Here is a 17,205-nt window from a genome sequence, read left to right as displayed (position 1 = left end):
GAAAAGCCTGTATTGTGCTGTAGGGTTTCTGTATTTCTGTTCTATGTTTCAGCATATCCTTTCTTAGATAAGGGGCCTAAAACTGCTCACAATACTCCAAGTGAGGCCTCACCAGTGCTTCATAAATCCTTAACATTACCTCCTTGCTTTTATATTTTAGTCCTCTCTAAATGGTCTGAAAATCACTTGGACAGGTCCATAGATAGGAAAGTTTATTCGCATTTTGATCAAACATTCGCATGTAAGTGACTTTGACTGTGGAATGATTGTTGGTGCCAGACAGGGTGGTTTGAGTAACTCAAGCTGCTGACCTACTGAGATTTTCACGCACAACAAGAGTTGCCGAGAATTGTGTGAAAAACAAAAAAAACATCCAGTGGGTGGTGATTCTGTGGACAAAAGCAGCTTGTTAACAAGAAAAGTCAGAGGAGACTGGCCAGAGTGGTTCAAGCTGACAGGAAAGTGACAGTAACTCAACTAACCACTTGTTAAACAGTGGCGTGCAGAAGAGCATCTCTGAATGCACAACACGTCGAACCATGAAGTGGATGGGCTACAGCAGCAGAAGACCACACTGGGCTCTTCAGGTATATCTAATAAAGTGGCCACTGAGTGTGTTTGACTTGCTGCGCTTGGTGGTAGCACAGGGTATTAAAGTAAAAGTCTCTCTTACTCTGAGAAGTGGAACTTGGTCAGCACCAAAATCACCAAGGAACAATTCTGTGCTCTTAACTTTCAGCTTTTAATTTCTATTTCTAATCAACTTTACAGATCCTCCAAAGGAAGCACAGATCTCTGAAAAGCAGAACTGGATTGAAGGGCAATCACAGAATTTAACCTGTCACGCAGATGCCAACCCAGTTCCCGAGGTGCGCTGGATCAAAGATGGAAAAACGATCAGTCGTGGTGAGAGTCTGCACATCCCCTCGGTCCGGCTGGGAGATGGTGGTCGGTACATTTGCGGAGTCAGCAATAATATTGGTTCCACCAGCTCCTCTCACGATGTAGAGATCTTGTGTAAGTACAGGAGGTTTCTTTGTGGAATAGACCATAAGACATAGGAGCAGAATAAGTTGCTTTATTCCCTGCCTGTACAGTATCATCACACAGTCAGATCAAAAAACAAACAAAATATGCCCAGGGCACAAGGGATTGGCAGCTCTGCAAAATGGAACTTCAGTTTAATGTCTGAGTTAAAGGACAGCACTGGGCCAGTGTAGGACCTCCTCAGAACACCACTGTAAAGTCAGCCTAAATGAGGGGTGCCAAACCCCTTTGGGGGTCGTGTGTCCAAATTGGTGATGATCTTCTGAAAAATGTCTGTTGCGTGTCATGGTAATTTTGTGCTGAGATTATCAGGGATCAGCTTCATTCACCATATACAAAGCATAGATTAGGAATTTGCAGTGGTGTGTTGGTGAGGGTGTGACCGTGACAAATTACAATAACATTCAACATTTATAGAGAATTATGTAAAAATAAAGTTGAAAGCATGAATGTGGATAAAACGTGCATTAATATTGAAATACAAGCATGGATTTACAATGTGAACAACATGATCAAAAATGGTATAAAGTGTTTACAGTGCAGTGATATGATGGGGTTAATATATATCATTGATTACTAAATCAGTTAAAATAGATATGAACTCCTTGAAAGAAAAACCTTTATTTATAGTAAATACCCTTATTTATTAGTAGGAATTTATTCCTTAGAATGTAGAAGATTGAGAAGAGATTGTACAGAGGTATATTCAATATTATGAGGGGTATCGATAGTGTAAATGCCAGCAGGCTTTTCCAACTGAGATTGGGTGGGACTACAACCGGAGGTTATGAGGAGGGGTGAAACATGAGACGTTCAAGGAGAACATGAGGGGAGCCTTCTTCACTCAGAGGTGTGACAGTGTGGAATGAGCTGCCAGCACAAGTGGCGGTTTCAACGTTTATGCAGAGTTTGGGTAGGTTCATGGATGGTGGAGATATGGAGGGCTACGGTCGCCTGTTTCTGTGCTGTACTTTTCGATGACTCCATAACAATGTGTAATTGTTACTTACACATAAATAACAATTTGTACATTCATTATGTTACCATTAATAAAAGTATAACAGACAAGATTGAAATAAATGAAAAAAATGAAAAGAATCAAGGGGTATTGCTGCATGCCAACAGAGTTTCTGCATTTGACATCCTGGCCACACATGCCATAGGCTCACCAACACCCCTGGCCTCGATTTTGTGCTCCACTCTTTGGCGTACAACTTAAATCCAGAACTGTTTGAAACGAGACTGGCGGTGCTCCCGTGAGCCACAGTGGACACGGTGAGTTAGTGCTGAGATTCTTCACCTTGTGTTTCCTGGAGAAAACTGTGGGCTGGTGCCAAATCCCACCCACCAGAGAAGCAGACAGTGGGATTGCTCCCTGCACTAGGCTCTCTTAAAATGCTTCTGGTTGAGAGGAGCTCGTGTGGCTCGGGTGAGAATCTGTTGTTTCTCAGCCTGACAACGACAAGAGTTCTGGGCTCATCACATGGAGAGATGGTTTGTTTACTGAGGGAGGACTCTGGAATGAAGGCTCTCGGGACTTTGACCACAGCTGCTCAGGAGTCAGCTCAGCACACGGTCCAATGTGATTTTCCAGCCCTTTGAATACACAGTGTAGTGATGTCTAGTCGCCTCATTATAGGAAAGATGAGCAAGCTTTGGAGATGGTGCAAAGGAGATTGAGCAGGATGCTGCCTGGTTAGAGAGCATGTCTTCTATGCAAAGGCTGACTGAGCTCTTTGGAGCCATAGAGGATGATTGTATAAGATTGTAAGAGGCGTAGGAAGAGTGGGCAGCAGAGCCTTATTCCCAGGCAGGTAATGGCTGTAGCAGAGGAGATCCTTTTATGGTGAGCCAGGGAGTCAGAGGCAGGTTTTTACAGAGAAGGAGGAAGGGTCTGGACTGCACTGTCAGGGGTGGGTGTTGAGTCAGATACATAAGGGACTTTTAAGACACTTAGATAGGCATGTGAATGAAAGGAGAATGGAGGACAATGGGCTGTGTAGGAGGGAGGGGTTGGGTTATTGATGGAATAGGTTTATAAAGGTCGGTACAACATCATGGGACAAAGGGCCCACCCTGTTCTGTGTCCTATGGGAGGGGCTGGTTAATTTCACTCTTTTCACTCTTTTCCAGATAAACCACGAAACACAACTATATCAGTAAATAACAAAATCGTGTCCGGGCTTACAGTCTTCATCAGAGAAGATGATGAAGTTACAATGACCTGTCACTCCATTGGAAACCCCCAAGTAACACTGGAATGGGAAAAGCCCGGTCAGGGCGTCAAAGGGTTCTCCACATTTCCCAGCGGTCCTGCGGTTCTCCACATTTCCCAGGCAACATCAGAACACAAAGGAATTTACACGTGTAGAGCCCGCAATGCACATGGAACAGATGAGAAGCAAGTGGAAATCAAGATGGAAGGTCAGTGAGTTACCTTGGTCACAGTGCATGGATGAGAAAGTAAATAATTAACCCTTTCAGAGCCGAGATATCATCCCCATGTGATCATGAGTAAACGCTGAGAGTTATGACATGCCCAGGATTAACAAAGGTGTACAGTTTCTCTCTACATCAGACCGTGTGTGGCTCGTTGGATTGTACTCCTCCCTCGAGTCGGGAGATTGGCGGTTCAATCCCTCTCGAGTAACTTGGGCATTAAAACCAGGCAGGTGTCCTGTGCAGTACTGAGAAAGCAGTCTCAGACATACCAGCTGTCAGGTGGAGTGTTAAACTGAGCTTCTGTCTGTTTCCTGAGATTGACGTCCTGTTATTCATTATTTTCCCCTATTCCTCTGCACACTAACAGCAAAGGAGCAAATGGGCAAAAACGAGAAATTCTGTAGATGCTGGAAATCCAAAGCAACACTAACAAGGTGCTGGAGGAACTCAGCAGGCCAGGCAGCATCCGTGGAAAAGAGTAACCAGTGGCTGTTTCAGGCCGGGACCCAACATAATGACACTTCGTGAGTCCTGCTGAAGTGTCTCTGTCCAAAACCTTGACTGTTTACTCTTTTCCATAGATGCTGCCTGGCCTGTTGAGTTCCTCCCGCATTTTGTGTGTGTTGAAATAGGCAAACTACCTTTAAGAGTAATGAAGAAAGAAAATGTTGGGATACTCAGCAGGTCCAGCAGCATCTTGGAAGAGAGAAACAGAGCTTCAAGTCGGATCTGATGAATAGTCATTGGTCTGGAAGGTTAACCCTGTTTACTGCCAAGTACTCCTATTCCTGTGTTTTTATTTCAGACTTCCAGCATCTGTACTGTTTTGCTTTGAGATCTCTGCCTCAAACAGTGCTGCTGTGTAAATGGCCCTGGACTGTTCATACCAGTCTACGTTTTGGTCTGACACCCTTCTTCAGGACTGAGAATGAAAGGGGAAGACACCAGACTAAAACTGTGGGTGGAGGGGAGGGATACCTAGAAAGTGATAGGTGAAGCTAGGTGGATGGGAAAGATGAAGGATTGGAGAGGAAGGAATCCGATAGAAGATGATGGACCACAGGAGAAAGGGAATGAGGAGGGGACCCAGGGGGAGCTGATAGGCAAGTCAGAAGAGGTAACAGCTCTCAGGAGGGAATAGCAAAAGAGGAAAGTGGGAGGGAATTTTTTTTTTGAACCGGAAGGAGAAATCGAGATTTATGCCATCAGGTTGGAGGCTACCCAGGGGGAAATCAAGGTGGTGTTCCTTCACCCTGAGGGTGGCCTCATCTTGGTACAAAGTAGACCATGGATGGACATGAATGGGAATCAGAATTAAAATGTTTTGGTAGATGGAGCGGAGCTGCTCGACAAAGCTGTCCCCTGATGAACGGTGGATCTCATCAATGTAGAAGAGGCCACTTTGGGAGCACCGGACACAATAGTCAACCCAGTAGATTCACAGGGGACGTGTTGCCTCACGTGGAAGGACTGTCTGGGGCTCTGAACGGACGTGAGGGAGGATGTGAAAGGGCAGCTCTAGCACTTTGGCCACTTTCAGAGCTATGTGCCAGGAGAAAGTTTAATGAGGAGGGAAAAATGGGGGAATTACTGAGGGAGTGATCTCTGCAGAGAGAGTGAGGAGGTAAAGATATGTTTAGTGGTAGAATCCTTTGAGATGGTGGACATTGAGGAGAATGATGTGTTGGATGCAGAGGCTCACGGGGTTGTAGGTAAGGACAAGAGGACCTCGATCACTGTTAAGGTGGTGAGACAATGGAGTGAGCACGGATGGTCGTAAAATTCAGGAGATGTGTGTGAGGGTGGCAACATCTTTCGTACGAAAGGACAAGCAGAAGGGAACACTATTCCAAATGTGGCCCCACTGACATCCTGTACAGCTGCTGCCCTCGATGCTCTGACTGAAGAAGCCTTTGTCCCCATACCGTCTGCCTGTGACACCACTTTAATGGAACTGAGATCCCTGGAACTTTCTGTTCCACAGCACACCCCGGGGCTCTGCCGTTCACTGTGAAAAGTCCTACACCGATTTCACTTCCCAAAATGCAACACCTTGCACTGATTGATCGATTGAGTTCCAGCACGGGACAGTCCTTTCCGGCCCTTCGAGCTACGGTGCCTAGCAACCCCCGACTTAACCCGAGCCCAATCACGAGACAGTTTGCAATGACCAATTAACCTACCAACTGGTACATCTTTGGACTGTGGGAGGAACTCCATGCAATCTCCATAGAGACAGTTGAACCTGGGTCGCTGGTTCTGTAAAGCTGTGCTAACCACTGTTAACTTGCCATCATATCAGAATTAAACTCCATTTGCTATTCCTCTGTTTAGTTACATAGCTGATCAAGATCTCTCTGCAATTCCTGATAATCATCTTCACTGTCTATGATGCTAGCTGTGCCTCTTGACATCTGCAAACTTTCTAAACATGTCCCTGTATGTTCTCGACCAAATAGCGATGGGCCTCACTCTGAACCCTGGGCACACAGCTCATCACGGGCTTCCAACCTGAGGGAGCACTCTCTGAGGTGCTGTCTTTCAGCCGAGGAATTAAACAGCCTGCTTTTTTTTGCTGGGGGGTGGGGAGTGGGATCGTTGCTTGCTGCCACTGATGTGCAGCCATGTGACCTTGTGTTTGTTTCTGGGACTTGCTGGGTGAAATTTGGCAAGAACGATTGTGATGTCAAAATGTTTGTTGTGTAGTATGTGTTTTTTAGAAAATGAGAAAGCGTGGGAGATAAACCAGTAAGGTCCATGAAATGTACTAAATTCTGGGATTGTCAAAAGAATCAGTGGTTTTACAATTGATGTACTTGCCTGAGACGGTTAATGATTGTGTCATGGCTTTTGTGCATGTTCCCCAGGTGTTGATTGGAAGATGATGCTGCAGATCTTGATACCCATCCTAATAGTGTTTCTCGTGCTGGTAGTCGCCTGGTTCCTAATACACAGAGCTCGGAAAACAGGGCATTACAAGGTCATGAATGCAGTACCACACGAAAATCAGGAAATCCCTTCTGGGAATGATCATGAATCTTTTCCTTTAAAAGAAGTGAAATCAGACAAAGTTCTAAACAATAACCACTCACAGACTAATATAAATGGTGTTACACCAATCAATTCTGCGCAGATAAAACAATAATTTAATGACTATTGTTACTGAGGGACATTGCTGATTCCAATACTACAGTCTACCGGCAACATATACTGTGCTAAATGCAAGGACACTTCACTCCCAAGAGTGTTGAATTCCAGGCTGTTTTGAATCAATTCATCAAAATGTTGATTTGGATTTCTACAAACACGGAGTCACCACCTGAACATGGCCATCAGGGCTACTTCAGCAGGAAGGGCATTTGAGCCCAGCATCTTTCCGTCCCCCTCATGGAAATTACCATTGGATTATAGACTTGTTCACGTGTTGCAATCGTCTACTTCCATGGTAACTATTTGCTTAAATGACACAAATATTCTCTTTATATTCTGTTGCAAATGGATAAAATGTGAGACAACACCTTTTGCATCATTATCATCCTCTTGTTTAAATAGTCGATATCCGATCGCTTTCTATCCCTGTAATCTCCTCCAGTGACACAACTCCCCAAGGACTTTCTGGCTGTCCATTGCTGATTCATCCCCGCACTAGGGGGAGCTGTGCTTGCAGCTGCCTTCAGTGTTAAACTCTGCAGTTCCCTGCCCCGACCACACGGTGTCTCTCTCTTGTTTTTAAGCATCCACTGGTGTCCATTGGCATTCTGTCCAAGTGCACTCCTGAAATACAATATAGAGGACTATGGGTAAGCCTGGTCATGTCTAAGGTTGGGACTTGTTCGGCACATCTTTGTTCTGTAGGTTTTCTATGTTTTTAAATAAATTTGTCTTCTAATCCTACCTGGACCCAATTCCATTGAATATATTTAGTGATGGCGCATCCACAACCCATGCATGAAGAATTCCGTCAATTTACAGCTGGAGAGAAGAAATTCCTCCCTAATTCAGTCCCCAATGACCACCCAGTCACCCTGAAACTTTGCCTCTTGTTACACAGACTTCCACTTTCAGAAAGAGTAGCCATCCTGATACCTGAGATGGCTTCTTCTAACATGTAGGTGGAGGTACACCACCTGTTTGTCGAGAGGTGCATTTATAATCAACATAAATTAACTTTTTTTCTTTTGTCTGAATCATCGAAATCATTCAGAAAAATATGCAAATAAATGGTTAGTTTCTCCAGAAAGTCTAGCTGTACACAATTCTCAGGGCTAACATTTCTCATTTTACACAGTTGACAAGCAGGGATATGTTGTAAGCAACACTGAAAAATTTAGGAGGAACACAGCAAGTCTGGCAGCACCTCTGGAAATGAATAAACACTCGACGTTTCAGGCCGAGACCCTTCATCAGGACTGGAAAGGAAGGGGGAAGACAACAGAATTAAATGGTAGGGTGACGGGAAGCAGGATAGCCTGAAAATGAGATGTGAAGGCAGGTGGGAAAGGTAACAGGCTGGAGAGTGGATCAGAGGAGAAAGGGAAAGAGGAGGAGCAGGTGAGAAGAGCTAAGGAGTCAGAGTGGGGAACAGAAGAAGAGGGGGGTGGAGGGAAAATTCCTTTTACCTGAAATTGATATCCATTATAAAGAAATATCATAATAAAGAGAGAATCAATTTTATTTGTCATATACAATTAGGAATTTGCTGTGGTGTATTGGTGTGACAAGCAACTAAAGACTAATATAAAAATAAAGTTCAAAGTAGAGAGATGGTGTCAAATGTGCATAAATATTGGCATATATTTGTCCAGCCTTCTTAAACACTTGACCACCATTCATGTTCTGCATCTAGAACAAGGTCAGGTCTGGGAGGGAGTGTACTTCAAATAGTCTTGCAGCCAGAATAGTTTTGAGAGTCCATTGAAATTGTGGTTACTGCCAGAGGCCTCGTGCTCTGGAACTGGAATTGGAATGAGGGCAGTATCGTATGTAGAGAGACAGTGAAAAGCTTGTCTTGCTGACTGTGCATACAGATCAATTCACCACACGGTGCACTGAGGTAGTACAAGGGAAAACAATATCAGAATGCAGAGTAACGTGTAACAGTGACAGTGGGTGCAGTGCAGGCAGAAAATAAGGTACTAGAGTGTAATGAGGCAGGTTGTGAGGTCAAGAGTCTATTGTACTTATAACAGCAGGGTAGAAGCAGTCCCTGAGCCTGGTGCTGTGTGCTTTCAGACTCTTGTATCTCCGGCCCATACGGAGAGAGGAGAAGAGAGAATGTCCGGGGTGGGAGGGGTCTTTGATGATGCCAGTTGCTTTCTTCAGGGAGGGGGACGTGTAGACAGAGTCTCTGAAAGGGAGGCTGGTTTCCATGATGAGCAGAGCTCTGTCCACACCCTCTGCAGTTTTTTGTGTTGACGGGCAGAGCAGTTGTCATACCAAGCTGAGAGAGGCTGCTTCCCATGCTGCATCAATTAAAAATCGGTCAGTGTCAACGGGGACATATCTACTTTGTTTAGCCTCGGGGGAAGTAGAGGCATTGGCGACATTTCCTGGCCATGGGATCTGTGAGGATGGGCAAGGAGAGGCTCATCCACACCGCTAGGAACTTGAAGTCCTTAACAGTCTCCACCACAGTTTGTACAGACAGGTGTGGGTGCACCGCACCACCCACCACCCCTCAACCCCAACCCAGACCTCCTAAAAGTCAATGAGCAGCTCTTTGGTGTTTCCTGCGCTGGGAAGGGTTGTTGCCTATCTGTCCCTTTCCTGCATACTGACTCAGTTTTTTATCTATCTGTCTCCTTCCTGCATACTGACTCAGTTATTTGTCTACCTGTCTCTTTCCTGTACACTGACTCAGTGAGATACAGCCCGCTATGCAACCTGTCAGTCAGGTGTTCCCAACCTTTTTGATGTCATGGACCCCTACCATTAACTGAGGGGTCCATGAACACCAGGGTGGGGGCCAGTGGTATGAGTGGAGTTAGAACAGAATCTGGCAGAGTGTGGAATGTTATATACCAGTGTTAAACAGTGACAAACCCCCACCAGTACTGTACCTGGTGTTACACAATTACAGACCGTTCCCCTTCATTACCGTACCCCAGTGTTACACAATTACAGACCCTACCCTGTCATTACCGTACTCCAGTGTTACAGAATTAGACCTGTCCCCACCAGTACTATACCCCAATGTGATAAATTAGCTGTCATATGTCCATTTTATTCCTGTAACTACTAATTTTTGCTAAATTACTTTTCACATTACATTCTGCCTCAGTTTTGGACTCACCCAGTTGTGTTTCTGAAATCTAAATAATCAGGCTCAGTACTTTTCCGTGCCTTGAGCTTTCTGTCATTACGTAACAACATTGTGGACTCAATCCAATTGCAGATGATTTATACTGTATTCTAAACTGTTTCTGTTACAGTATATCAGTACGTGTTTCACTGTCATATTTTTAAGCTTTTGTTGCAGCCGCTGACTGATATTTACTGTGTGTTATATTAAATAGACACTGATAAGCCATGTCTTGTGCAGACAATCTTTCAGCACTGGTATTCATGTTCCTACCGCTCAGCAACATTGTTGATACTAACATAAAAGGGTGTTTCTAGTCATCATGTTTGTATAAGTAAATTTTAATAAAGTGAATGTATATTTTGAAAAAATATATTTTGTCTGTGAAGCACAATTAAACATCAATGTTGGTAAGAAAAATCTTTTCACACAGTGCCTGGTGTTGGAAGCAACTGAAGCCATGTCTCAGTCCGGTGTGCTTGATCACACATCAGGCACAATGTCCAACACCCACAGGGTTCTGCAGATGTTTCTCACCGTCTATTTTTGATTTATTGAGATACAGAACGGGACAGGACCTTCTGGCCTTTTGAGCTACATCACCCAGCAACCCATCGATTTAACCCACTGATGGATGCCCCAAGGCATGGTTCCGGTCCTTTTTAGGATTTGTAAGCGACTGTAAAAGGTTCCTGCCAAACCTGCTCCGCCTCTTGAACTCATTCCTTTAGATCGAGAAGAAATGGCAATGGACAAAGCAGTGTGAGGTGGCTTTCAAAAAGGTAAGGGAAATGGTGACATCACATGCTGTACTCACACACTATGATCCCATCCTCGTTACCATCGTTAAGTTTTGTAGCTTCAGAACATTAAACTAATTCAAAGAAGATTCAAGTGTCTGGGAATATGTGTGTAACTTCGTATTTCCCTTAAGCAAAGGACACACATATCACATGGTAGTGTGATGACAAGTGTGATTAACGTAATTATACACATAACCTGTAATTAATTATTTAATGAACAAGAATCCCTAATTAAACAACATATATACATAATTACTCAAATATCATTGAAATATCACATACACGACAGAAGTTAGTTGAAAACTTTGCTGACAGGAGCACAGCAGGGGTGTGAGGAAAAACAAGGGTTTCAACCACAGCTGCAATCTGGAACCTGATGACAGGGGAAGAGGAGCTACACACTGTTGGTGCGGAAGAGCGTTGTTGAAACTGTAGAAATACTGTGTGTAACTTGTGTACGAGGACTATTGTGTCAATTGTGCAAGATGTTCAGAAGGGGAGGCTGCATCTTGTGGTCTTTCAGTTTCTGTTTGCTGGTTGGGAGGATCGGGATTTTTAACCAATAACATGGTGAGACTGCACTTTATTCCGAGACATGAGCACTGTGACTGAAATAGTTTTCCTGACAAGGAGTGTGATGCTCAGTTTGTTTTTATACAGGCAGTTTTGCACTGGGGCTGATAGTAAGTAGTTTTCTGATGGGAACCTCCAAGCTGTAATGTATTTTGGACTTTATTGTGATTGCAGGGACCTCCTCTGCTCTGAACTGCATATATGCACAACTGGACAATGAATGAACCCATGAACAACATCTCACTTTTTTTTGCTCTCTTTTTGCACTAAATCCATCTGTTTTACATATACGACTATTCCTTATTGTGTTGGTGCATGGCCAAGTGGTTCAGGCATTTGTCTAGTGATCTGAAGGTTGTTAGTTTGAGCCCTGGCTGAGATTGTGTGTGTCCTTGAGCAAGGCAATTAACCACACGGTGCTCTGCAACGACACCAGTGCCAAGCTCTGTGGGTCCTGATGCCCTTCTCTTGGACAGCATCGGTGGTGTGGAGAGGGGAGACTTGGGAGAGGGGAGAGGGCAGCTTGGACAACTGTGGGTCTTCCATAAAAAAGTTTTGCCCAGGCTTACGCCTTGGAAACTTTCCAAGGTGCAAATCCATGGTCTATCGAGGCTAACAGAGGGCTACACATTGTAATTTATGTATTTTTATTTATTGCCACAAGCACCAAGTTTCATGACATACTATATGGCAGTGATATTAAATTCTGATTCTAAAGAGGGAGATCAGAATACAGGATGTGATTGAGTTTGGGCTTCTTTCATGGGAGACACTGTTTAATCTCATCCTTTGCCAGATACACCACAAAACATAACTACATGGTAAATACAGAAAGTGGATTTGACTTTCCAGGACGTTGTGCATTAGAGTGAAATGATCTCAATCAAGGCATTCATCCTTCAAGAATTCTCCCAATTTCCCTTTGCTAAAAACTTGGATGAAATCAAAAATACACAGTTATGCACTGTGGAGGAGAGAAAGGTTAGATTGATCAGGGAGCAGGTTACAAGTTGGCGCAACACTATGGGCCAAAGGGCCTGTATTGTGCTGGATTGTTCTCTGTTCTAAGTTTCCTGAGCAACATCAGAACGTAAAGGAGTTGATAATCATGGTGCTGAAAATAGACATTGAACTGATGAGAAGGAAGTGGAAATTCAGGATTAAATGTCAGCTACTTTATCTTATTCACAATTCACATTAGGGGATACAGTACTCCCAAGAGCTGTGTTGTTTTATAAAGTTATATTAACTTTAAACCATACTTCACCCTCTTCTTTCTAACCCTGTTCCACTCCACGTCACTGAAATACCAAGTAGCTTGACCTTGGAAACTTCAAGAGAAATGAGAGACTCAACGACCTCTAGGGTTGTAAGAATAGAGATGAACGATTACTTTCCTAGAATTAGAAGCAAAATATGAAGTGAATCAATAGAGGGGAGGCCTCTGATCATGTGATCTGCTGATGCTGAAAGGAAAAAGTAGGAAATAGTGGATGATAAATAGACATTGAGCAGTACAGCACAGAATGAGGCTATTTGGCCCTTCCAGTACATGTTGGCCTGATTTGGTGCCTTATTCCATCTACGGCCATCAAATCATAGCCCTCCACAGCCCTCCAATACCTATCTAAACATCTCTGAAACTTTGCAATTCAACCTGCATCTATTATTTCCACTGGCAGCTTATTCTACATTCCATACCCTCTGAGTGAAGAAGTTCTCCCTCAGGTGGATCTTTCACTCTGTGACACGGGTTCCCAACCGTTTTTTGTGCCATGGACCAATACCATAAGGCAAGGAGTCTGTGGACCCCAGGTTGTGAACCCCTGTATAACTTCCGGTTTAGAAAAAGTCTGTACACATTCGAGAACTGAATACTTTATAGTTGATCTCCAATGTTTGTCCAAAGTCCAGAATTGTGAATATGATGCTATCATTCTCTGGAATCATGTGCCTTTAAGCTTAGCTTTTGAATTGAATGATGTTGTTATCGTAAATTTGCCTTGGCATTTTCCAGAAAATTTATTATGAAGTTTGGACTTTGTCAAATTTATTGAGACTCAGATAAAAGATATTTTTCTTTTGAATAATACAGGAGATGTGTCGAAATTGATTATATGGAATACATTTAAAGATATTTTTGCGCAGTCAGATAATCTCTATTTATCTAAGCTTAAGAAACAGATAAAAACAGAGTTAGATAAGATTTCAAAACAAATTAAAGACTTGGATAATATTTATGCAATCTCTCCTAACATTGATATTTTCAAACAACCATTGAACTCCAATCACAATATAATTTATTATTAACATCCTATTGATAGAAATTTGCATAAATTGAAAAGTCAATTTTAAGTGTTTGCTGATAAAAATAATAAGCTATTAGAGTCTCAATGAAAAGCAGCTAGAGCTGAAAGACAAATTTTATAAATTCATAAGGGAAATGGTAGTTTAGCATGTAATTATGAAGATATGAATAAAATTTTTCAAGACTTTTGCATTGAACTTTATAAATCTGTTTCCAGTTTATTCTTCTGAAATGAATGCCTTTTTACAAAAGATCAATTTTCCTCGAATTTCTTTTGAAGATCTACAAACTCTTGAAGCTCCTATTACTGCAAATGAAATACAGAAAGCCAATTTTTCAATGTAATCCAGTAAAGCTCATGGACTGGATGGTTGTTATGTAGGATTTTATTTAAAAATTTTGAAAAATTGTTTTCTCCAAATGTGTTGGAAATGCTTAAAGATTCTTTTTTGATAGAAGAGTTACCTCCCACATTTTATGAAGCTTCTATTTCTTTAATTCTTAAGAAAGATAAAGGCCCTACTGACTGTGCTTCATATAGACGCAGATCATCATTAAATGTAGATGCTAAAATTCTTTCAAAAATAATGGTTAATTGGCTGGAGAATTTTCCTGCTGAAATTATCTCGCAAGACCAAACAGCTTTTTAAAGGGCCGTTCTCCCTTCTCTAATATTCAGAGACTGTTAAATGTTATTTATTCATCCTCTTAGTTTATCAACATGTACACACAGGCTGGATGAACTCAGCAGGTCGGGTAGCATCCGCTGAAATGAACAGTCAACATTTCAGGCCGAGAGCCTTCGAAAGGTCCGAGGAACTGACGAAGGGTCTTGGCTCAAAACATTGACTGCTCATTTCAACGGATGCTGCCTGACCTGCTGAGTTCATCCAGCTTGTTTGTATGTGTTGATTTGAGCACAGTTTCTGCAGTGTACTTTGTGTTTACTAATCTCTTATTTTATATTTGGAATCCTGAAGAATCCATTCCTAGTTTATTGAAACTATTGAATGAATTTGGAAAGTTTTTGGGATTTGAACTAATCCTTCATAAATGTGAATTATTTCCCCTATATGATTCTGCTTCTATATATGATGATATTACTTTTAGAGTTACGGACTCTTTTAAATATTTAGGTAATATTATTACTAAAAGTCATAAAGACCTTTATAAAGCTAATTTGGTTCCTTTAGTGGATTTTATGAAGCAATTATATTGTACATGGAATCTACTTACACTTTCATTAGCCAGCAGAATTCATGCAGTTAAAATGATGATTTTACCAAAATATTTATATGTATTTCAAAATATTCCTATTTTTTAACTAAGAAGTATTTTGATCAGTTTGACTCTATTATTTCATCTTTTGTTTGCAATAATAAAAGACCAATAATTGGTAAATATCATTTACAAAAATTAAAAAAGGATGGAGGTCTTGCTTTGCCTAATTTAAGAATGTATTACTGGGCTATTAATATAGGTTATATGTGTTTTTGGTTATATTGGGCTGATAAAAAGGAACGACCACCTTGGGCTGATTTGGAATTGAATGCCGTGAAACTGTTTCACTTAACCTTGTAATTCAGAGCTTCTCTACAACTGGCCAAAATTACTAATTTAAATTTATACCCTGTGATTAAGCAGTCATTCTGAATTCGGTTCCAGTTTTGTAATTTTTTCAATCTTAAAAGATTTAAACTTTTTAGTTTAATTTATCCAAAATATTTATTTAAATCTTCATTAAGTGATCCTACCTTTCTTCTTTGGAGGAATAACGAGTTTAGTCCTTCATGGATATGCTCCAAGATGGCTGATTGATGTCTTTTGAGAAATTAGTAACTAAATACACTCTCTCATATTCACATTTCCTGCAATATCTTCAGGTCAGACACTTGTTACAAGAATATTTAAGTAATTTACCATATAAACAGGATTCTGACCTGTTAGATATTATTTTTAAATAAACCCTTTAGTGAAAGGTTTTATTGGGAAAATTTGAAATTTATTGTTACAACAGCACAATTACCCTTCACTTAAGATTAAGCAAGATTGGGAGAGAGAGCTTAACATGATTTGTTGCGGATTTTGAAGTTGGTTCACTCTTCTTCAATCTGTGCTAGTCACTTTTTAATTCAATTTAAAATTGTACATCATTACTATTTGACAAAGGAGAGACTGTCTAAAATGTTTCCTAATGTTGATGGTCAGTGTGTTGGATGTAAAACCGACACAGCCATATTGACACAAATGTTTTGGTCGTGTTCCGTGTTGAAACATTTTTTGAAATCTCTTTTCTCTACAATTTCTAAAGTTTTAAAAATTAATTTTTAAACCTAACAATTTGACAGTTCTGTTTGGTATAATCCCTCAATATATTCATGGTATTTCTCTATCAGACCAACATGTAATTGCATTTATTATATTATTGGCCAGAAGGACTATTTTGTTGAAATGGAAAGATGCTTCTGTTCCTACTTTGATTCAATGGTTCTCTATTGCCACTGAGCACTACAGCACAGAATGAGGCCCTTTGGCCCTTTAAGTCCATGTTAGCTTGATCTGGTGCCTTATTCCATCTACCCCCAGCCAGATCATGGCAGTCCACACCCCTCCAATACATATCTAAAATTCTCTTAAATATTGCAATTGAACCTGCATCTACCATTTCCACTGACAGCTTGTTGTACATTCCCAACACCCTCTGAGTGAAGAAGTTCTCCCTCAGGTTGATCTTTCACCCTGTGACACGGGTCCCCAACCTTTCTTGTGCCATGCAGAGAAAGGCATTCCAAAAGATGAAGTCCGAACCTATTCAACCTTTCCCTATAAATCATGTCCTCAAATCCTGGCAATGTCCTTGAAAATTTTCTCTGCACACTTTCAAGATTATTGCTGTGACAAGATCTGAAGGTTTATTCTGAAGTGGACTGTTCCTTTAAAAAGAGAGAGAGGGAGCAAACAGCATGTGTGCTATTTCAGCAACAGAGAGAGTGAAAGTCTGTGAGTTGCCTTGGAAACTGAAAGGCGGAGCTATATGATGGACAGCTAGTAGTCAGAGCTTGTGATATATATACAAGGTCGACTGGATTTGTAATCAGACACACAAGACACACCAGACACCAAGGAAGACACTGGTTGAGCTTTGTGTGCCATGGGTGGGGTTTTTGCTCACAGTGTGGACAAACGAATGACTGATGGGGAGCTATCAGTGTTTTTAACCCTCGTCTGTGTTGATAGCTTTCTGTGAAAATCTAGCAGTTCTCTTTTTGTGATCACAAGTCGGTGACTTTGATAAGTTCCAGGAGCAAGAGGATGACGTGAAAGATCGATAGCATCAGCACTGGAAAGACAAAACAACTCTCTGTCTCTCTTTCAAATTCTACTCAAATCATTTCCAGAACTAAACAGACTACTTACCATACCATCATAAGACTGTATCATCTAATCACCTGAGCTGGGAGAAGCTTGGGAACTTTACTTAATCACTTACATATAAGCATGTACTTTGCTAACCTGTTTACCTTATCTTGTTTTATATTAGTTTATCACGTAGTTATTAATAAAATAGAGTTCATAACATAAGACTCAGACTGCAGGTGTGTCCATTACTGCTGGTTCTTTTTAACCCGTTACGGTGTACGTTACAAAATTGGGGGCTCGTCCGGGACATTAACAAAAGTTGGTGGGAGCCATTCTAAAACTTGTTGGGGGCTTGATTGACTTGTTGATTT

At 41.6% G+C, this 17,205-nt stretch overlaps 1 protein-coding gene across 1 annotated transcript in view; it reads left to right on the top strand.

Moving 5' to 3' along the window:
• Window positions 1–10,201, top strand: part of LOC132406506 (hemicentin-1-like) — a 33,620-nt gene extending 23,419 nt beyond the window's left edge. The window contains exons 6-8 of the mRNA XM_059992273.1: window positions 772–1,017; window positions 3,181–3,471; window positions 6,357–10,201. Coding sequence (XP_059848256.1) covers window positions 772–1,017; window positions 3,181–3,471; window positions 6,357–6,634 — 815 coding nt within the window. The 3' untranslated portion in view covers window positions 6,635–10,201. The remainder of the gene's footprint in view (window positions 1–771; window positions 1,018–3,180; window positions 3,472–6,356) is intronic.
• The last annotated feature ends 7,004 nt before the right edge of the window (window positions 10,202–17,205 follow it).

This window comes from Hypanus sabinus, chromosome 16 (genome assembly GCF_030144855.1).
Source record: "Hypanus sabinus isolate sHypSab1 chromosome 16, sHypSab1.hap1, whole genome shotgun sequence".
NCBI classification, from domain to species: domain Eukaryota; kingdom Metazoa; phylum Chordata; class Chondrichthyes; order Myliobatiformes; family Dasyatidae; genus Hypanus; species Hypanus sabinus.
The sequence above is the reverse complement of the archived record's forward strand: the minus strand, read 5'-3'. Positions and strand labels throughout refer to the sequence as shown.